Raw genomic sequence first — 20772 nt, 5'->3', positions numbered from 1 at the left:
TGAGCCCCCACTTGAAGGAGTCCTGGTAGAGATTTAAACACAAAAAAAATGTTTGCTTCACCTGGCACTGAGTCCCTGGAGCCCTCGGGAGATTTCCCAGGGAGGCTAGTTGAGGATTCGCTGCCCCCCACCCCCCGGGGAAGCCCCTCAGCCCCAGCCAGGGGGACATGTTTCTGCACGACGCCTTGCAGCCTTCCCGCAGGGTGTGACCCCAACGAGTCACCCAGGACGACTCAAAAGGCTTTGGGGGTGTTTCCCGGGCTAGGATGCTTCTAGTCCCTCCCAAGAAGCCCCCCCGGGGTGGGAGGGCTCTGGAGAATTCGGAGGCGGGGAATGAGGCGCAGGCAGGGCCTCTGAAAGTGGTGTCCAGGCAGAGCTAGAAACAAGAGGGTCTCCTTGGAAACCCCAGCCTGCCTGTGTCACCTCTCCCCCTCCACCCGAGGGCATGGGGTCTGTGGGTGCCTGTACCGGCCTCTTCTGGGAGGCCAGCCTCCTGCAAGGGGGCTTCTTCCAGGAAGAGTGACAGGTACAGAGAAAGAAGCGAAGGAGTAGTATGTGCTCACAGCCAGCCGTGCAGGACGTTTACAGGACGTTTACAGGACGGCCAGCCCTGTGCACTTGGGTCCCCAGCTCAGCACCCAGTGCCAGAGGACAATTTGGAGGATGGGAGGGAAGGGCAGAGAGGGCTGACGGATGTAAGCAGACCCGTGAGCAAGGTCACTCCCCTCTCCGGAAAGGCCCCAGGCACCTGATAGAGTCCTTTACAATGAAACAAAAAACACAAGAAGTGAAATCAAGGAACAGCTTGGCAGGAGCCGGCAGGGGCGAGCCAGGGGCACGGCCGCGTCCTTCCAAGGGCTGGAACCGCTTCTGACTGTTGTTTTCACTCCCTTCTTGGAAGCAGAACATCTGAATTGTGCGCACGGACAGCGTTGTGTCATCGTTAACAGGAACCAGGAGGAGGGGGAGGAGCGGACATGTGCCCCCCCCTCGGCTCTGTCCACTTAAGTCCTCTGACATTCATGGGACTTCTTCCTTCAAAAAAGCGGAGTCAGGTGGTGGCTACACGGGCACATTCGTTAAACTTGGTCGCGTTGCACCTTAACCGTGTGCTTTTCTCAGTAAGAGTGTCTCCATTTGGAAGCAGGGAGGGCGTCCTCCCACGTAGACGTGCTTACGGGTGGGAATGTTGCCTCCGGTCCCTTCGTTGCCCATTCTAAAACAATAAATAATGCGGGGGGGGGGGTGACAAATTACTGAAAACTCTGGCTGTCCGTGTAGTCGGATTTGTGATGCCTTTTTTCTCTCCCTTTCTTTCCTGCATTTTCTGCATTTTCTACAAGGAACTGCGTTTCCCTGTGAACCGCAGGGACCCTCCGCAGGGAGGAGGCCGAGGAGGGGGTGCAGGGGCGCAGGGTGCGCGGAGCTGCAGGGGCTCAGGGCTGCAGGGGCGAGGGGCGAGGGGGCCAGTCCCTCCAACCGCGGGTTCCTGGGGGCGCTCCTCGCTCGTGTGGCCGCCTCCCCCAACGGTGTCCCGGCCGAGGCCTCCCGGGAGGTGTGTGCGTGGGGGGGGGGGGGGGGGGACGGGGGGGTCCTTCCGCGAGGTCGCCGGGCTCCCCCAGCTTCTGGATCGCCCGCGGTCCTGCAGCGTCTGCCCCATGGACCTCGCAGGGCTCGTTGTCCGGTCTGCACGTTCCTTCGGCGCCAGGAGCCTGGGTCCCCGAAGGGCCCAGGTCGCCGCGGCCCCTCCCCCGAGCGAGCCCGCGCCCTCCGCCCGGAGCGCGCTCCGCCCGCGGCGTCTACACCGGCAGGGCTGCGGCCAGGCGGGTCCCACATGCGCGGGGCTGCGGGCGCGCCGGGGCGGCGGGGCCTGGAGAGGAGCAGGCGGAGGAGGGCTGAGGACCGGGGACGGCTTTTAACGAAAAAGAAGTCGAATCATCAGCGAAACCATTAGGGCTAATGCGCCGCGCACGGACGCGGGATCAATGCGGCCTCGGGGTCGCGGCGGGTGGAGGCGGGGGACCGCGGGGTCGCCGGCCCCGAGCCCCGCCCACTGAGGGGAAGTGGATTTGCGCGATTCAAGAAAGAAACAAACTCGAACCCAAGTGAGCGGGGCCCGGATGTGCTGACGCCGCGGTTCCGCGCGCGGGGCCGGGGCCCCAGCGCCGCTCCGGGCAGGGTGGCGGGACGCCGAGCGGAGATGCGGGGAAGCGGAGCCAGGGCGAGCCGCGGCCGGGGTGCGCCCCGGAGCCCCGAGAGTCCGGGAGGGGCCGAGAGGCCCGGCTCCGGCCCCGGGCGGCCCAAGACCCGGACGCACGCTGAGCTCCCCGCCCCTGGCCGCACGGTTGGGAGGGGTGGGCACCGTCACACACAGACGCACCCTCCGACCCCCGCCCCCAGTCACAGGTTGATTGGCGGGGGTCCCGGGGTCGAGTCCTAGGTGTTCCCTCGCCAGGCCTTGCCAAGCATCAGACTTTCTGAGGACAAACCTTGAGAAGTCCCCTGGAAACGGGCGGGAGATCGTGGAGCTCAGACAGGGCACCAAGCCGGTGGGGGGGGGGGGGGGGGGTGTCCTCAGTGGCCAGGTTTCCAATGGGGCCTCCCGGTCCCTCCCCTGCACCCGGGGTGGTGGGGAGACAATAGCCCCTCGTGTTCCCAGGGGACCTGGCCGCGCGTGAGGCCTGCCTCCCGGCGCTGGGCTAAACTGTGGCTCAGTTGAGGAGCAGAGGGGGGGCGGGGAGGGGGGAGGGCAGGGGGGTGGCTGGCTTCTGCTTCCGAGCAGCCCAGGAGCCCGTCTCTGCCTTTCCTGGGGCCACATGGGGTTTATCTGTACCATTCCAACAGGAGGCGACACAGACTGGCCAGAGTGCCTTTCAGGGGCCTGCGCTTTGCTGGGGAGGTGACCCAGGGGCTGTCGCCTGCCCAGAGAATGGAGTATTTTTAAAGCTTGCTTTTCCTTTCTTTAAATGTTTATTTATTTTGAGAGGAGGGGAGGGGCAGAGAGAGAGCGAGAGAATGACAGGCCGGTGGCGGGGTTCGGTTTCACAAACCATGAGATCATGGCCTGAGCCAAGATCAAGAACCCGCGGCTTAACCACCCGAGCCACCCAGGCGCCCCGAGAACCGAATCCTTTTAAGCGGCCCCATCCACAGAAACGGCTTGAATCCTCGGGGATCAGAACGCTCCGAGGGAGGCACGCTGCCCTGGGCGGCCTCTGGGGTACAGCCTGGGATACAGAGGTGCCGCCCGAGAACTCCCACGTAGGGACCCACATAGGGAAGGGTAGTCCTACTGGAAGAGGGGGAGTCTTGAGGAAGGTCGAGGGGGACCGGGCTGGAGGACCGACACCTTCTGAGGTGATGCGCCGCTCTCCCCCACCCGCTCGCCCCAACCTCGGCCACGGGGGTGGGCGGGGGGCCGACCCTCCCGGTTCCCGAGTTGAACACAGCTCTCTGCCTTCCCCTGCAACGCGGCCTGTGGGATCCGGGGTTGCACCGCTACCCCGATCTTCCTCGTAAAATGGGGGCATCACCCCCAGGTCATCGTGGGGGTGTCTGAGGCACTTCGGGTGACTAGCTCGGTCAGCTCCCAGATGAAAGAAAGCCCCAGTGCAAGGGGGGGCGGGCTTAAGGGGCCGTCTACCCCTCTGCCGCGGGCGGAGCAGGGCCCGGCGTCTTAAGGCTTTGGCCCAGGGTCCGCGTCCACTTCTGGGAACGGGATTTCTGCAGCGAGGGGTGTGCTTGGGACTAGAGGCTCAGTCGTCCTTGGTTGGGGCGGCAGGCAGGCTCTGGGACAAGCTGGGTCTCTGCTGGCGGCTGGGCCTGAAGGGCGGAAGATTTAGGTGCCTGGGCGAGTGGGGGCTCGGGGTCTGGCGGGGCCGGCGCCTGCGGGGTTGGGGGTACGGCCGTGTTCGTGGGCGGCTGTTGCGCATGCGTGCGCCGGCCTGCGGGGTCGGAAGCGTGGGCACCCTCAGGGGCGCGCCGCGTGGCCGTGTGTGTGTGTGTGTGTGTGTGTGTGTGTGTGAACGGAGGCTGGGTCCACTTGAGGCTCTCTGCGCCCAGACCAAGTGGGTTGAGCATCCCGGCGGTGCCACGGATGGGCGAGCTGAGCTCAGGGAGTGAAGCGAGTTTCCCAAAGGCACGCGGACGCGCGTGAAGGCAGGACACCGGCCGGCGATCTGAACTGTGCGCCCCATCCTTCCGGGAGGGCAGAATGGGAAGGGGGGAGGCCAGGCCCGAGAGAGCCAGACCGCAGACTGGGGTGGGGCCGCCCCCCCCCCTCCAAGCGCCGAGCCTCGGGGCGAACCGCCAGCTCCCCACCTGCGGCACACCCCGAGCTTCACCCCTCTCCAGCCCTCGGGTTCAATGCCGCCTCCTCCCAGAAGCCTCCCGGGTCCCTTCCCTTCTCCCCGGCCCCAGCCCCTGCCCTGAAGCGTGAGCTCGCGGCCCTCCTCTGAACGCGAGCGCCGGGCCCGAGGGGGAAAGGAACGGGCGGGGGGAGAGGGGAGCGGGAAGGGGCGAGGTGAGAACCGAGGGGCGGGGCCCGAAGGCCGAGCCAGACTCGGAGACGCCACCGAGACGCCAGGTGAGCGGGGCTGGGGGGCCGGGAGGGGGCGCGGGCGCCGGCGGGCAGGGTGGGGGCGGGGCCGGAAGGGCTGCGGGGAGGGGGCGGGGCCCCCGGGAGGACCGCGGGCGGCCGGGGTGCCCGCGGCCGGGGAGGGGTAGGGGCCGCTCGGCGCGGGGCGTCCGCCGGGTCCCGGGAGCCGGCGCCGCCGCCGGTCCCTGCCCTCCCAGCTCGGGCAGCCCCGAGGGACGCTCGGGCCCGGAGAGGGCACGAGCCCGGCCGGAGAGGCCCGGCGGGGTCCGGAAGCGAAATGGCGAAGCCGACTCGCCGCAGCCCGACCCGGGCGACGCAGGCCCCGGCGGGTCGGAATCCGTGCGCGCTTCCAACGGCCTAGGTCGAGGAGACGTCTCCGCAAAGAAAGAGCGCGTTTCAGGGGGCCCCCGCCTCCCCGACTCCCGCCGGGGCCCATCAGAAGGGGGGAGGAACCACTTCCCGGAGAGGGGGAATGGAACAAAGCGGGGCCCGCGCGCGGTCCGCGGGGAAGGACGCGAGGGCCGAATCCTGGCGCTGCTGGGAGGAGCGGGGAAGGAAAGGCGAGAGACGCAGAGGCCGAGGCCGGCTAACTCCGGGAATCGAGCGAGGAGGGAAGCGCGCAGCCGGGCAGGCGGAGAGCCCGGGAGGCACCGCCGGGGTCGTGGGGGTCAGCAACTCCCGCTGGACCCCAGCTCCCCGGGGGGTTGGCGAGACCTCGGGGAGACCCGCAATTCGCGGCTGGGGCGCCCAAACCTCGGAAGCCCCTGCGGGCACCTCTCCGGCTCCCCACCGGCCGCTGCTGGGGCCTCCCGCCTGGACCCTCACACCCCCGGGGATCCGGGAGCTGATGCCCTCAGAGGGGATGGGGCGCACCCTTAGGACTAGTGTGTCTCGAGGGATGGAGCCCCAGGCTCAAGGGGGCGGGGGTGGGGTGTCTCCTGCCCAGCCATGGGCCACCCAACCCGACTCTGCCAGAGTCTGGAGCGCTGTGGTCCCAGGGACGCCGAGAGCGCCAAGAAAGCACCGGGAAACCCACGACACCAACGCGGACCGGAGAGACCGCAGCGGGGCTCAGTCTCCCAAACCCGCGGCGGGGTCGGGCCCGGGCAGCACAGGCCGCTGGAGGTTGCGGTCCAAGGGCGGCGCCAGCGATCCCGCCGCCCTGCTGCGTCCAGCGCTGGACTCGGAGGCCTCCCCGCGGAGGTGATCCCGCGCGCCGGTGGGGAACCGGAGGGGCTCCGGGACGAGTGGGGAGGGGTGGAGGCAGGGAGGCCTTCGCGGAGAAGGAGGAAGGTTTGAGTCCGAAACGCTTGCAGAGATCGAGCGCGCGCGGGTTTTTAAGTGCCCGTTCGCAGCAAGCAAGGGGGGACAGCGCGCAGGGTGTGAGCGGACCGAGGTCAGACCCCTGACGGGATGAAAACGGGCCTGCAAGGGAAGCGGACCCAGGACGCGGGGCACATGCCTGTGATGTTTCCCCGATCGTCACTTCTGAAAGCACTCTTATCGTGGAAGGTTTCAAATGTAAAACAAAGTAGAGGAAGCCTTAAAAAGAGCCCCCGGGTCCCCACCCGGCGGTTAACGATCACGGACTCCGGACCAACCCAGCGCTGTCTGTCCTGGCTTTCCTTTCTCCTGTGTAATTACTTTGTTTATTCGGTTGCAATATTTGTAAGCAAACGCAGGCGTCACAGCATTCATTGGTAAACACGTAAGCACAGCCTTAACCGGGAAGAACTTTTTAAAATTCACCGTTCGGCCGTCCATCACCTCACAATAAATCCACAACGTGGCCGTGCACTCGGAGGCGGTTGACTTTTGAGGGTGAAAATGCAGACAACATACCGTGCGTCAACCTTACTGCGACTTCCAGATAATCAGTAAAAAGCACCACTCCTTTAATAATAAAAAAAAATTAAGCCAAGAAAAACGGAGGCCAGCGGTTTGGGAAGCGGGTGAGGGCGGCACCGCCAGGCACGCCAGGCGGTGGCGAAGCCACACGCTGCCTCCAGGTTCTTGATTTCTTTCTTCGAGCCCTTGTCTCACGGGTCCGTCCAGATTCAGAGCTCAGCACTGTCACAACAGGATAGACCCCTTTCAGTCCACCTGGGAGGGGCCGTCCCCCTCTCCCTGACAGGGCAGACGGCCTGCAGGGCGAACCACCTTGGGGACCCGGCTCGGATCACGGAGTCCAGCACCGCTTCTGGCCAAAGGATTGAAGGAGGCCAGACCCCGCTGCCCAGTGGGACCCCCCCCCCGCCCCGCCTCTCCATAGGCAGGCAGCTTGGTGGTCGCCTGCCCTGGCCACTGGAGGGGCAGAGTGGCCAAAGGGAATTATCCAGATGATTCGGACCGGTAGGAAGGCAGATCGGGATGCCGCCCGAGTATTCGCACAAGCAGGGAGCGGGAACCCCAGTGCGGAGCCCCAGGGGTGGGCAGCTGAGCTCCTAGCACAAGGTGGAAGGAAAAAAGTTGAAGGGCCCCATGGCTGAGTGACCTCTTGGGGTCCCTGCCCCAGCATCTCTGCCCCTCTTGGAACCTAATTTCCCCTTCTGAGAATTGCTCGATGGGGCCAGAAAGCCACTCAGGATGCGTGGGAGGGAGACACCTACAGACACGGGGAAACGAGAGACAGACCAGGCTCTTGCTGCCTCCCTCTTGACCCCAGCTGACCAGTTCCCTGCCCCTTCTGGGTAGCCGAGTGCTGGGAAACCTCCCACATGGCCAGGCCAAGCTTGGGGGGAGGCGGGGAGGCCACAGGCCACCTCTGACCTGATGAGAAGGGCCCCACGGGGATGAGTAGGAGGCGCTGGGGGGCTGGGGGAGGACAAAGGCAGGGTTCAAAGTGCAGGGGGTGGGGAACCGCCCACCAGGAGGGCATTGCCACGGTGCTCACCACGCCCTCACCGGGGCTCTGGGGAAGGGGGCCTGGCGTGGCAGGGCACGTGGGTCACACAGGGCAACTATCTCGGGAGAAACAGGGCAGGTGCTTCTGCTTCCGGCAGGTCTGGCTCTATGTGGGTGGCACATAGATGGCAACTCCACGCTTGCCTTTGATCCAATGAACGACCCAAGCCTCTAGTAGAATTTCCCGATGCCCCTTCCGAGGTCCTGGCGCGCCCGGGGGTGGGGGGTGGTGGGGGGTGGGTTCTGGTTCTCCACGTAGCTGTTGTAGGGCCCAGGCAGGGGGCCGAGAGGGGCTGACGGCGTGGGTCACCTCCCCAGTGCCACAGCAGCATAGGCCCCAGATGCCGGAGGAGAGTGCCCCTGTGGCCTGGGGAACCTTGACCCTTGCGCAGCTCAGAGAAAGCTACGCCTTTACAGGTTAGACACCACCCTCGTCACACAGGTCTGCCAAGAGGAAACAGGCCCCGGAGAAGAGAAGGGATTTGTCCAAGGTCACTGAGCGAGTGGGGCGGGGCCAGGTGTCCGGACCCTGCTGGCCCTGCCTGGGCTCAGGGACTCTGCCAGCCGGAGCCCCGGGCGGCCCAGTGCGGCAGGAATCGGGCCTCGCTTTAAGGAGAAAGTGAGGTGGGGGGTTCCGGAAGAGGGGGAGGCAGGTATGGCAGAAAGGGGTCGAAGGCATCCGTCTTCTGCCAGGAGCAGAGCCCAGGAGCCCCGGTGATGGATGCTGCCGGAACTTCGGGCAGGTGCCTCCCCAGCCTGGTCCCGCGCTTCCCGGGCTGCGTGCGGTTTGCCAGTGGTTTGTGCCATTCTCCCTGTGACACCCAGGATGCCGGTCGCTATGGGGTAGAGCCAGCTTCCCGGAGCCCAGCCGGCCTCACCCCGGCTCGGATCCAGAGGATCCGGAGTCTGTAGGGCTCCTGGCTCCCGGCCCTTCCCGCACAGCCAGCGGACAGCCCCTCTTTCCACCTCCTGGCTTCCTCCGTCCAGAGGAAGGGCCCACAGGCAAGGGAGCCTCTCGACAGCTCAACCTTTGACTGTTCCGGGGAAAGACACAGCCCTTCTCTCTGAATCCGCTGCATCTGCGGCTGCGACAGCGGGAGGCTGGGTGACCAGGTGGAGGCTCTTGCTTCCTGCTGGGCAGAGGGGAGGTTCTGGACGCGGGGCACCTGCACTCTCCTCTCCCTCCCCCCCTCCCCCCCCACCCCCGCTGGGACTGTGGTTCCGACCCACACGGCCCAGTGGTGAGCGGCTTCCGACGGACCACACCAGCCACAAACAGTCAAATCAAAGGGTTGCAGGTTGCATCGTGCTGATAACCCCTCTGACTTGTAGCATTTGCGATCTAGAAGTCCCCTGAAGGCGCCTCCTTAGCGCAGTAGGCAGCGCGTCAGTCTCATAAAAGTCCCCTGACCTTGGCGGTCCCTGAGAACCATTTCCTCTCTGTACCACAGAGAGGGTGCCGCGAGGAGCGCCAGAACCCGCCCGGTGCCGGCCTGGCGTGTTTAGGGAAAGAGCACGGCCCCGAGGCCTCTGTGGTGCGGCTGGGTCTGCCGGCGGAAGGCTGGTCGCATCCTTTGGAGGACTGGCAGCCATGGGTCCACTGGCTTCAAGAGGCCACCACAAAAGCAAGAGAAGAAGAGAGGGCAGGGACCCCAGGGGGAGCCTGAGGCAGGAGCGCGGAGGCCTGCAGCGGGCAGGATGGGAGGGGGAAGGAGGGGAGATGGAGGGACGGTCTGTGCTGCTCTTGCAGCGGCTGCTAGGGGCTTCCTGCCCCCCACTGCCCCCTGTGGCCGCTGACCGGACCCGGCCTTTGAAAGTAACTAGCAGCAAATTTGTTTTCTTGAAGCGGATCCTGTAAGTCCCTTCCAAAGTTAAAATGAAACCTAGTTTGGAGAAAAGCAGTGTGGGCAGCTTCCCCACGCTAAGCCAGAGGAGAGTCAGCCCAGGAAGGGCTGCAGGGGGCTCAGGTGGCAGCTGGGAATGCACCTGGGGGGCAGGGGCTGCGCTGGGTGACGGATCCCGGAGTGTCTCCTGATGCCCACCCCCTTACGCTCTGCAGGCACCACGAGCCCCAAGGCACAGACCCAGAGGGGGCACTGGCTGCCCCTGCGGGAGGCCCCACTTTCTGGGACCCAGCCTCAGGGCACTGGGAGCTGGGGGCCGGGAGCTGGATGGCAGGGGTAGACGGACAGATGGACTGCCAGCCCAGGGAAGACCCCGGTGGCGCCTTCTCCCGGGCCGTCTGTTGCCTCCGCGGAGGGAGAACACCGAGCCCCTAGTGTGGCCCGGATGCTGTGTGTCTCAACCCGGGAGGCTGAAGCTGAGGGACAGAGACAGGTTTTCAAGGGGACCGGACTCTGTTACAGAAGTGACCCTCCCAAACACCCTCACAGGGGACCCTGTATTCACCCCGAAATCCGGTCTTGGGGGGGGGGGTGATGGAGGCTGGCGGCCACCGTAATGCAGGCTATCGGAATAAGCTTTGTTCAGAGCCCATCAGCTCAGTCCCCAGCTTGCCACAGCCTGCGGATGGCCCAGGGGCACAGGCAGGCCGGAGAGCCGCGTGTGCCCCCTGACCTTGCTGGGACTGGGTTTTGTTTGGGCCGAAAGAAGAGCGGGCATGCCAGCCGTGATGGTGCCTCTCAGAGCTAGTGCAGGAAGGGGACTCGGATGCGGGAGCCACACAGCCGGCAGCTGCTCGTGCCAAAGGAGAGTGCCAGCGGGTGCTTCGACTCATGGCTTCGGGTTCTGTGGAGGCCCCAGGACCCGTGGGACACAGGATGCTCGGTGCCCTCGCCCTCCCCACCACGACGTCCCCTGAGGTCCTGCTGGGCCTCCTGTTCCGGGGGAAGTCCCCAGACCTGGGCTCCCGAATTGGAAAGAGCTCCAGGAAGGAGGGACAGGCGCTTCTGAGGGGGCCCCCGCCCCAGGGACCACACAGCGGCAGAAAGCGTCCAGAAAACGTCCCTTTTATTCCGTTACGCAAATAAGTAGATTCGTTTTTAAAAAAGTCTTCGCCAGAAGAGCTGGAGGCCGCAGCCCGGGAGAGGAGCTCCCGTCCGCCCCGGGGCGCAGAGCAGTCTGGCGAAGGGCCACCTGGCGGGGTCTTCTCCCCGGCCCCTCCACATGGGCGCTCTCCCTGGGGCTCCCCTCTGCTGGGCCCACTGGCAAGGCCATGAGGCTGATCACAGTCCTCCCGAGGCCTGCCGTCTGGGCTCCACGCGGTCCTGGGAAGGGACGTTTGTGTTGGGGGAGGGGGGCGGCGAGACGGGGAGCGGTGGCTTCCAAGCACCTTTGACGGCCCGTGTGCCTGCTTCGGACTGGGTCCGCGCTGGCTGCGAGCGGCTGAGGCCTGGCCTGTGGGGCTCCGGGCTCCCTGCCGGGCGCACTGCCTCTCCGTGATGCCCTCTTCCCTGCCAGGGATCCGGCCTATTTGGAAGCCGGGGTCGAAGACACCCCTGTTACATTCTGCACGAGCTTGGGACAGGACTCGGGCCAGGGCCGCAGCCTGCCACGGGGGGGGCCCTCGGAGCGCCCCGGCTCCCCCCTCCACGCATCGCGGGTGCGCCCCGGGGGTCCCCGGCAGCCACCCGGAGTGGGCCCAGCAGGTGGGGCTCACACCAGGCCGGGCATCTGCGCCCGAAGGAAGGGCACGGAGGCGGCCGCCGGGAAGGCCGCCAGCGGGTAGGCGAGGGCCCCGGAGAAGCCGAGCAGCGGCGGGGGCGGCGCGGGCGCGGCGGGCGCCAGCGGGAAGGGCAGCGCGGCGGCGGGGGGCCCGGGGGCGGCCGCGGCGGGGGGGCTTTCGTGGTACAGCACCGGCACGCGGACCAGGCGCTGCGCGCCCGGCGGGGACAGGCTGGCCGCCTCCAGCTCGGCCGCCAGCTGCCGCTTCCACTTGTTGCGGCGGTTTTGGAACCAGATCTTGACCTGCGTCTCGGTGAGCTGCAGGGAGGCGGCGAGGCCGGCGCGCTCCGCGCTGCTCAGGTAGCGCTTCAGGTCGAAGGTGGACTCGAGCTGGAAGACCTGGCTGCGCGAGAAGACCGTGCGCGTCTTCTTCTTGCGACCGCCGCCCACGCCGACGCCACCGCCGCGCCCCTCGCCCGCCGCGGCCGGGGCCTCGGCCAGCTGCGCCGCCTCCTCCGCGCCGGCCGCCGGGCCCCGCGCCGCCAGCTCCGCCGCCTCTCGCTGCACCGCTCCCGGCCCGGGGCCCCGCTGCCAGGCGCCCTCGGCGCGGCCCATCTCCTCGCCCGTCTCCGGTGAGTCCCGGTCGCTGGCTGCAGGGGAGAGAGGGGCACACGGTCGGTCCCGGGGGGCCTGATGCCCAGACCCAATCCCTGCGGCCGGCTCCTCCCCCCACGGGCTCGCCCACAGCTGCAAGCAGGGAAGCACTCCCTGCGCAGGGCCCTGCACCCCGCACCGCACCGGGGCCCGCGGATCTCACCCAGGGGGTGCAGAAAGAGCCGGGAGGAGGTGAGCTCGAAGACCAGCAGGCTGGCCAGCTCATTGTCCCTCACGAGTGCACACCCACAATGGAGAACAGAGGAAAGACGAGGAAAAAAAGAAAAAGGGAAAGAAAGACACACAAAAACGCAGGCAGAAACACAGAAAGGAGAGCGACTCCCGTAACCACTGGCTCCCTCCGCTCTGAACCACGGAAAGGCCTTGCAGGCACAGCAGGGCTGGAGAAGAGATGTCCTTCCGAGGCGCCTACGCACTGGAAAACACACGGGTTCCCTGACTGCCTAGCACCCAGGCCCGCACCACGCGCCCAGACACAGAAACAGACTTGCAGTGACCCCTCCCCGACCACTCAGAAACTGACGCAGCACTCCCCGTCCCGCCTGCACAGAAACATCCCAGGATCCAGAACAAACGAAAGCAGACGATCCCCCAGACCCCAGGTGACACCGGCAGGCCACTCACTCCCCATTTCCTGTACCCCTCACCCAAGTGCCCACAGAGACAGACACGCCTGCCCTCCCCCCAGTCGTGCTCAAAGGGAGCACATACAAATGGGGCTCTGCCCAAGCACCCAGCAGCTGCACGGCACCCCAAGCCTGTGGCTTCGGGGTCACAGAAGGCCACAGGGTTCCTGAGCTCATGCTGCAAATTCTGAGCTTCACCCGAACTCCCACAAGGAGATGCCCCCCAGGGCTGACAAGGGGTGGTCCCTCCCAGGTGAGGGGTCGCCCCGGGGGCCCAGGCGCTTGCCCAGAATCCAGGCCGACTGGCTGGAAATCGGCAGCGGCCAGCCTGCGGGGTCCAAGCCTGGCCCAGGCCTGCTTCGTCCTCCGCCTCCCCTGGGCCTGAGGCTCCCCTGCCAAGGCGTGGCAGGGGGGCAGTCTGAGCGAAGTGTGGCCCCGCCGGCCCTGGGAAGACAGCGGGGTGGCGGCAACGTGAGCGTCTGTAAGGCGTGCGAACGCTGCTGGGCTCGTGTGTGTGCTTGGCCATACCCCTGTGCTCACAGAGGTGTGCAGGTCCGCGTGTGCCCCTGGCCAACCCCGGTGTTGTGAGCTTTCTCGGTGCTAGCAAGGAGTCGGCTTCCAGGCTGTGTGCCACTAGATAGTGCAGCCTCTGCCTCCACCCCCTCCCCGACACCCCAAGCCCCCAGACTCACAGAGGCCCCATCGCTACAAGGCACCCGGCCAGGCCTGCCAGCCCCGGTGGGAAACCTGGACCCTAACCCGCATCGCACGAAACGGGGAACCAGGTCTCCTGGAGCTGCCACCGGGCCGTAGGCGGAGATGAAACTCTGGGGCAAGCTGGGGGACACGTTTCACCCTGCCAGATCTTTTCAGAAACACTCACGGACGGGCACTAAATTTGGTCACCTGATTTCAGGGAAACCACTGAGACCTGGTCCAGCGTAAGTGAGAGGGGTGGGGACCCCAGACTTTCTGGGTATGGGCTCTGAGAGGTGGGTCCCTTTGCAAAACGGTCTCTCCCGCTCCAGAGAGGGGCTTTGTCCGAGAGGTGAGAGGGGTCTGGCCCACCTACCCCCCAGCACACACTAATGGATTTCGGAGCAAGAGCCTGTAAGAGTCCACAGCTGGCTTTACGGTGTGTGCATATATGTGTGTGGGGTGCTGGCCAAGCCTGGGGGCCAGAGCTGGAATGACTTCCTGGTGTTCCTCCCAGGGGTGTTCCTCCAAGGGGCAGGTCCCCGCGGGGGCAGTGACCCCGGGGAGAGGGGGCAGGACTCGGCGGGGGGGTGTGGGGGGTGAGTGGCTCTGGGGCTGAGAACCCCCACTCCCAGCCTCTGAGCCCTCAGCGCGAACAAAGACGTGGAGGGGGAGGGGGAGCAAAGGAAGAGAGAAGAGTGGGACTGGGGGCTTCAGAAGGGGCGCCTTCTTGCCTGGCACAGCTGCGGCCATGGTGCCCGGGAGGGCCAAGGCCGAGGCCCAAGCAGCCCAGGCCCTGTCTGCGGCTCTCTCTGAGGAGATGGGGCAGTGGGGGCACAGATGCTCCTGCCCGTGTGTTCAGCACCCACCCCCCCCCCACCCCCAGTCAGTGGCTCCCTCTGTTCCAGCCCCCTTCACGTTGCCCCTTCCGGCTCTACTTGTGTCCCCTTCTTTTGCTACCCTCCCGTCTCTCCACCGAAGCCAGCGGGTTCTGCTGTTAGGACTTCCCTTCTCCGGGCTCCCCTCTCCCCACACCCCTCTCCTTCTTCCTCCGTCCTTCCCTCTTCTCCCATCCAACCTGTGCTTTCGTTCTCCCTCGTTCTCCACCCCGCTTCCCTCGCTCTCCGTCCACTGCCTGGTGTCCCCGGTCCCCAGACTCCTCTCCGCGGGCTCTCCAGCCTCCCTGGGACCCGCAGAGTCTGGCGATGGGTGAAGCCCGAGCCCTGCAAAGCCTTCTCCCCCGCACGGGGACCCTGACCCAGGGAGTGGGCCCCCAAACCCGCCCCCACCAGGGGCTCCGCTGGGGCCCCGCTGCACACAAGAAGGAGGGTGGCCCAGAAAGGCCTCCGACGGACCCAAAGTCCCCGAACACACCGCCCGGCCCACCCCTCCCGGCGCCCTCACTCACTGTCCGGACTGAGGCCGCCTCCGTAGCCGCCGTGCGCCCGAGGGTACCAGCGCGTCGCGCCGCCGCAGCCCAGAGCGTAGGGCGGCCCGGGCCCGGGGGGCGGCCGGGGACCGAGGCCCAACGCGCCGGGCCCGAGCAGCGCCCGCGCCCGCGCCTCCCCGCCGGGCCCCGCGCCCGCGCGCAGCTGCCGCCGCCGCTGCAGCCGCCGCCGCCGCGCCTGCTCCGCGTCCTCGTCCTCCGGGTCGTCGTCGTCCTCCTCCTCGTCCTCGCGGCCGCCTGCGCCCTGGACCGCGCGCCGGGCGCCCTTGGCCTCGGCCGCCAGCAGGTTCTCGATGAGGAAGGAGGAGGCGCGGGCCGGCGTGGCGTGCCCGGGCTCCGTCAGCTCGTCCGGCATCGCGGCCGCGGGCCCGTCGGGCTCTGCCGGGCTCCTCGGGGTCCCGGGCCCCGCTGGGGACAGGGGCGCGCGGCTCCCCCGGCGCACGCGCGGGCCGGGCCCTGCAGCCGCCGCCGGGAGCGCTGGCGTCGGGCCCCGGCGGGCGGGCGGGCGGCGGGCGGCGGCCTCGGCGCGGGGCTGGGCTGGGCCGGGAGCGGGTGCGCGCCGACAGCCGGCCGGGCAGCCGCCTCGCTCGCCTTTCACGTAGCCGCTCTGGTCGCCGCCCGGGCCGGCCCCGCTGGGGGCGGGGAGGGGCGGGGGAGGGGCCAGCGGGGGCGGGGCGGCGCGGGCCGGGCGGGTCGCCGGGGGGGGGGGGGCGTGGGGTGGGGCCCCCGAGCGCGGCCGCGGCCCGGAGACGCCGCCGGGACCCGGGCGCGCGGGCGGTCGCGCGGCCGAGGCGGGTGTGGGGGGGGGTGGGGGGGGGGTGGGGGCGGCCGCGGGGAGCCCGGGCCGGGGGTCGCGGCCAGGCGGGCCCCGCGTGATCCGCTGCCCGGGCCCGCACCGCCCCCGCGCCGGGGGTGGGAGGGGGCGTGGCCTCGGCCGGGCGGCAGCCCATTGGCCGCGGGGCCCCGGAGAGAGCCGTGCTGGCCAATCAGCGCCCGGCCACGGCCGTAATTGCCTCGCGGCGGGGCGAGCGCCGCGCCGGGCGTGAGTGAGTGTGCGCGCGCTCGCGAGTGTGGTATGTGCGGGTGTGCGCGCGTGTGGAGGTGCGTGTGCGAGCGGGGCGTGAAGACCCCGCGACTCCCAAGCACCGCCAGAGGCCGGGCCACAGCCGGCTTCAGGGCTGCGAGGCTGCGGCCGGTTTCGGTGCCCACGCGTAATAAAATGTTTTCAGTGCCCCGGGGGGTGCATGGAACCCTCTCGTTCCCGGGCTCAGCCTCTGAGCGTAAGGAGGTGTTCGCCCCCACCCCCACCCCTGTGGCCCCGCCCGCTGCGCGCCTGCTCCCCGGGAGGCTCGGGCCTTAGGAAGGGGGTGGGGGCGAGAGCCAGTGCCCCTGGCCGCTCAGGTCTTGGGGGGGGGGGGCAGGCCCCATCCCTCACTGAGCCTCCGTTTCTAGACTCTGAACCCGTGGGGAGTCTCGTCCGGTTCCTGCAGCAGGGAGCGCGGCGACAGAAATGCGTCCCGGCCCACGCCGCCACCTCGGGGCTGTGTCAGCTCCTCCCGGGAGCAGGTGACGGCCCAGCCACCGGGTCGCAGCGCGGTCGCGCGGGTGGAGCCGGCTTCACCGGACGCGGGTTATCTCCGAGAGAGAGCTACATCCTGCCTCCCAGTGCCAGCCGGGGTGGCTCCTGTCCAACCGCGTGCTGCCCGCGTTCTCCCGGGACGGCTGCAGGCCGGCCCCCCGGCGCTCAGAGTTTCAGATCAGCCACGGCGGCCGGGAGCATCAACCCCATTTTCCAGAGGGGAAAACAGAGGCGAGGCGAGGAGAGACCACACCGTCTGGTAAGTGGCTCTGGCAGGCCTGAATTCCGGCGGTCGGGGCCTGGGGTCGGACGGGGGAGCGGAGTGGCAAGGCCGCGGAGCCGGCCCGGACGAGGCGTAGCCCGCGGGATTCTGCCGGCCTGCGGCCGCGGAGGTGAAACGCTGCGCACCCGTGTGCCTTTTCTGGAGTGCCTGCAGGAGCCGGCTTGCCCTGGCCCGTCTCACCAGCCCCCGGTTTTCTCCCCGCGGCTGATGGGAAGGACCTCTGGGGGGTTAGGGGGTTTCTGCAGCCTCAGGAAACAGATGCCGGGCCCATCTTCTCTGGCCCTCACATCGGGCCCCAGAAGGGGCAAAGCCTGGCGGTGACAGGGGCTCTCCCCAGCCCGGAGGCAGACACGGAGATGAGGGCTCTATCCCCCTTTTTGTAGATGAGGACGCTGTGCAAGAGTGGAGAGAGCTGGGGTCTCCAAGTATTACACTCTGGGGGCTGCCGGGGTCAGGGAGACTCCAAGGGGTCGAGCCGGAAGGGGCTGAGCCAAGGGGAGAGCTGGCAACCCCAGTCGTTTGGGAAGAGAAGTGCCAGCCGGGTGGGTGGGAGCTGACCACACGGTCTAATCAGAGGGCATTTCTGAGAGTCGGGGAAACTGAGGCCCGAGAGGTGCCCAGATAAGAAGACAATGGCTGTGGGGACGTAACCACCCACTTTAAGGGAGATGTCCTGGGCCCTCCTTCAGCACACTTCTCGAACCTCAAGCCTGAGAGGCTGGTGCCCTCACTGCCATGATTTCCAAGCGTGGGGGCTTCCTCCGGAGTCTGGGTTCAGTTCTCTCTGCTCTCCAGTTGTGTGGCCGCCGGGGCGGGGGTGGGGGGTGCCCCGCGGTGACAGGCTGTTGGGAGGGGGGCTGGGTGCGCCCAGGCGGGGGACCCAAGCCTCAGTGCTCTCTTGCCAGGGTCGCCCCCCTGCCTCTGCCGCACCGCCGGGTCGGGGACGGGCTGAAGGCGAGCGGAGGAGCGTGGGCCTTCTCGTGTCTCCCACACGGGCCTTGTGGGGGTTGCAGAAGGCGCTTCCCTGACGCGGGCACGGGGCAGCGGCGGGGGCGCCCGGCGCTGGGTCCCCGAGACGGTCACGACAACGGTGACGGCGGAGCCCCAGCGCGCGAGGCGGGCAGTGCAGAGCCGCAGTTGGTCGCCGCTGGGCCGTGGGGTCGGCCAGGGAGGCGAGAGGTCGCCCGCCGCGTGGCGCTTGCCCAGGCCTCCCGCCGCTGTGCACAGGGCCGGTCCCAGAGCCGGAGCGGAGGGCAGCCCTGCATCGAGGTGGGAGGAGAGGCCAGTTCTGAGACAGGACCATCTGCAGAGGCGGGAACCGGGGATCGCCACCACCGAGGCTGCGTGCGTTCAGACCTGCGGGCAGCTCTGAGGGGCTGGCCCTTCTCCGGCCCGGAAGGTGTCCGGCACTCCTCCCTGGGGGCACTGTCTGGAGACTGTCGCCACCGCCTAGGGCCCTGAGCCCAGGTTCTGGCGCTCAGAGGGCCAGAGCTCACGTTTGCCATCCCCTGTGGGCAGGCTCTGGGCAGAGAGACTCCTGGGGCACAAAAGTAGAGCGTGCCTGTGTCTCCGTGTCTGTGAGGCACCCCGCAGCCGCCCCCGCTTATTTCTTCTCTGTCCGTTCCTGTCCGTCCTTCCCCCTTCTGGGTCTCTCTCTCTCTCTCCCCTGTACAGTGGGACCACACTGCGGTGGGATCCCAGCAAACCTTCCTAGAGGACGCCGGGTGGTCTTCTCAGCTGGACAGTGAGCAGGGGCTGTGCCCTGGCACCTGTGTCCCAAGTGCCTAGCTCAGAGCTGGTCATCAACAGTGCCCTGCAAGGCAGAGACGCGGTCGTGGGAATAATCCCGGAAGGTCCCATCGGGAGTCAGCAACCTGCAGCCGGTCTCCACCTGCTTTGTTTGGTCTTAAGCTGTTTGGGGAGGGTGGTTGGAATAATTTCAGGGAACGTCCACTTAAAAATTTTTTAATGCTTACTTAACTTTTGAGAGAGGGAGAGAAGAACGTGAGTGGGGAAGGGGCAGAGACACAGAGACACAGAATCCCAAGCAGGCTCCAGGCTCAGGCTGGGAGCTGTCAGCACGGAGCCTGACGCAGGGGCTCGAACTCACAAACTGCGAGGTCACGACCTGAGCCGAAGTCAGATGCTTAAGCGACTGAGCCCCCCCCGCCCCCGGGGGGCCCCGAGAATGTCCACTTTTGAATTACAATTCGTCTTAGCTCGTGCTTCCCCTCCTCGCTCACCCCTATCCCTTTGGCCTTAGCTCACCCTCATGCCCGCCGCACCCCCCACCCCGTGCCCTGTGTATGTACCTCCCCTGTCCCTTATTTTCCCCCCTGAAAGTAAAAGTTTGAGATCCGTGCTGATCCGCGTGGCACGGATTCGTAAATCACTGGGTACTGACCCAACTGCCCTGCCGCCTTGTGTTGGTTATTATGGCTGCATCACACACTTGCCCCAAACTTAGGGGTATACAACAACCACGTGGGGTCCGGGGCTTGGGATGCCTTGCCTCCTGTGCATGATGTTGGGGCCTTGGCGGGAACACTCGAAGACTTAAACAGACGCATCTGAAGCCCGGTGGCTCATTCATCTGGGGCTGAGGCTGGGTCTCCTCCACGAGACCTGGCTTCCACACCACTTGGGTTCCCAGACCCAACGTGGAGGGGCTGAGGGGGAGGGAGAGGGGGGTGGGAGGGGAGAGTGAGGGGGAGGGGGAAGGAGGAGGGAGGAGGTGCAGGGGAGGGAGAAGGAGAGGGGTGGAGAGCCAGCCCTCCCGCCATTGTGCGTATCACGGGGAGGGGCAGAGCTGCCTGTCTTTCTGAGAGTGGCGTAGGGGTGCGTGCCCCCGGATGGCGCTCCTGGGTGGGGGTCTGGACAGATGCGCCATCACTCAGCACCTCAGAAAGACGGTTCGGAGCAGCCCTCCCGGTGTCCCTGCCCTCACCAGCACTTGCTGGTACCGACTTTCCTCTGTGGCCCTGTGACGTGTGTGTGTGGAGGGGGGGCGTGGAGCCATGTTGTTTTAGGTAGCAGTTCTCTGGTTATTCCTAGCATGAGGTCGCTGCACACCAGGGGCAGGGGTGTGAAGGGGGACCTGCTGCCGGGGAGGAGAGAGCGGGGATGGGTTACAGTCGAGAGGGCCTGTGTGCGGAGAGCTAGAGCATAGGGTTCTTAGTTTGCAGAGCAACAGGGAGCCACTGAAGGCCGTATAACCAGGGAGGTGTCAGGGCTAAAGCAGAGCCGTAGGAGTAGCCCGGAAGGGATGGCAAAGTGGATGGGAGATGGCCAAGCCCAAGGGAGGATCCAAGTGAGGGCAGCGGTCGTGCCAAAGGGCCCCGTCTCCAGGGTCCGTCAGCGGGTGTGGGGGGCCGAGCGGGGCCGCGGGCAGAGCCCCAGTGCCTCCTTACCGGCCTGTCAGCTGGTCTGCTCCCCACGTCACAGCCAGCGTGAAGTGTCCTCGTGGCTGTCCGGATGCACAATCAGGCACTGAGCTCAGCTGCTGAGCCCCCCCTCCGTGGCCATGGGCCCGACCCTGCCCCCGACACCCCTGCTGGGAAGCGAGGATAAGGGCGTCCACCTCGAGGGGCTGGTGGGGGAGATCATGGCGCAGGCTGGTCTTTGGTGCGTAATCCAAATGTTTGCTCTCAGAAAGACCAAATGTCTGAAAATTATTCGGGCTGCGTTTGAGGCTCGAGCCACATCCCTCCTTGCGAAAGTCCCCCGTTTTAAGCACTCGAAAGAGGAAGCTAATTTTCGTAAGGCGTCAAGGGGATGGTTCCCCTCCCTGGGGTGGGAGAGGGAGAAGGAGTGGGGGGGGGGGAGGAGGGAGTGGGGGGAGGGGACAGCAGGGGTGGGAGGAGCAAGATGGCATCCTGGGCCCGTGGAGCAGTGGGGTGTGAGCATCACCCCACCAACCAGCGCTGCCCAGCCAGTCCTGAAGACACCCCCCTCCCCATGGAAGCACCTGGAAGGGGCCCAGCCCTTCCCACTGACAGCTCACGTGAGAGGGGCCACGTGATGAGCCAGATGAAAAGATGTGCCAACCCCTGTCCCCTTGGGGGGGTCAGCGGCCCTGACAGAGACCCCTGGGAATGGGGAGCCGTGTGAAGAGGCACCTCCATCTCCAACCGTCAGGGCCTTTGCGGGGAGCACCCGCCTGGGCCCGAGCCGGGCCGGCCCCCTCTGCTCACCCCTACCCCAGGTTTGGTGGCCGCGTCCTGTCCTGTCCTGTCCTCTCTTGGGGTGAGCACCCACCTGATTCCCGCACCTCTCCCCGCCCCAGAGCAGACGCCCCCCGAACCCTGGACCTTGCTGATAACTCTCACTCACGAGGCGGTA

General features: G+C 67.0%; 1 protein-coding gene across 1 annotated transcript; it reads right to left on the bottom strand.

Annotated features, from left to right (window-relative positions):
* Positions 1 to 11029: 11029 nt before the first annotated feature.
* On the bottom strand, positions 11030 to 15017 carry HMX1 (H6 family homeobox 1). Its single transcript, XM_060655508.3, has 2 exons — positions 14531 to 15017; positions 11030 to 11775 (listed from the first exon to the last, which is right to left on the bottom strand). Exons 1-2 carry the CDS (start codon positions 14922 to 14924, stop codon positions 11117 to 11119), a joined length of 1053 nt encoding a protein of 350 aa, XP_060511491.2. The 5' UTR covers positions 14925 to 15017; the 3' UTR covers positions 11030 to 11116.
* Between the last annotated feature and the right edge of the window lie 5755 nt (positions 15018 to 20772).

Source organism: Panthera onca, chromosome B1, assembly GCF_046562875.1.
Source record: "Panthera onca isolate mPanOnc1 chromosome B1, mPanOnc1 haplotype 2, whole genome shotgun sequence".
In the NCBI taxonomy this organism is placed as follows: Eukaryota; Metazoa; Chordata; class Mammalia; order Carnivora; family Felidae; genus Panthera; species Panthera onca.
This window is presented reverse-complemented; position numbering and strand designations above follow the sequence as displayed.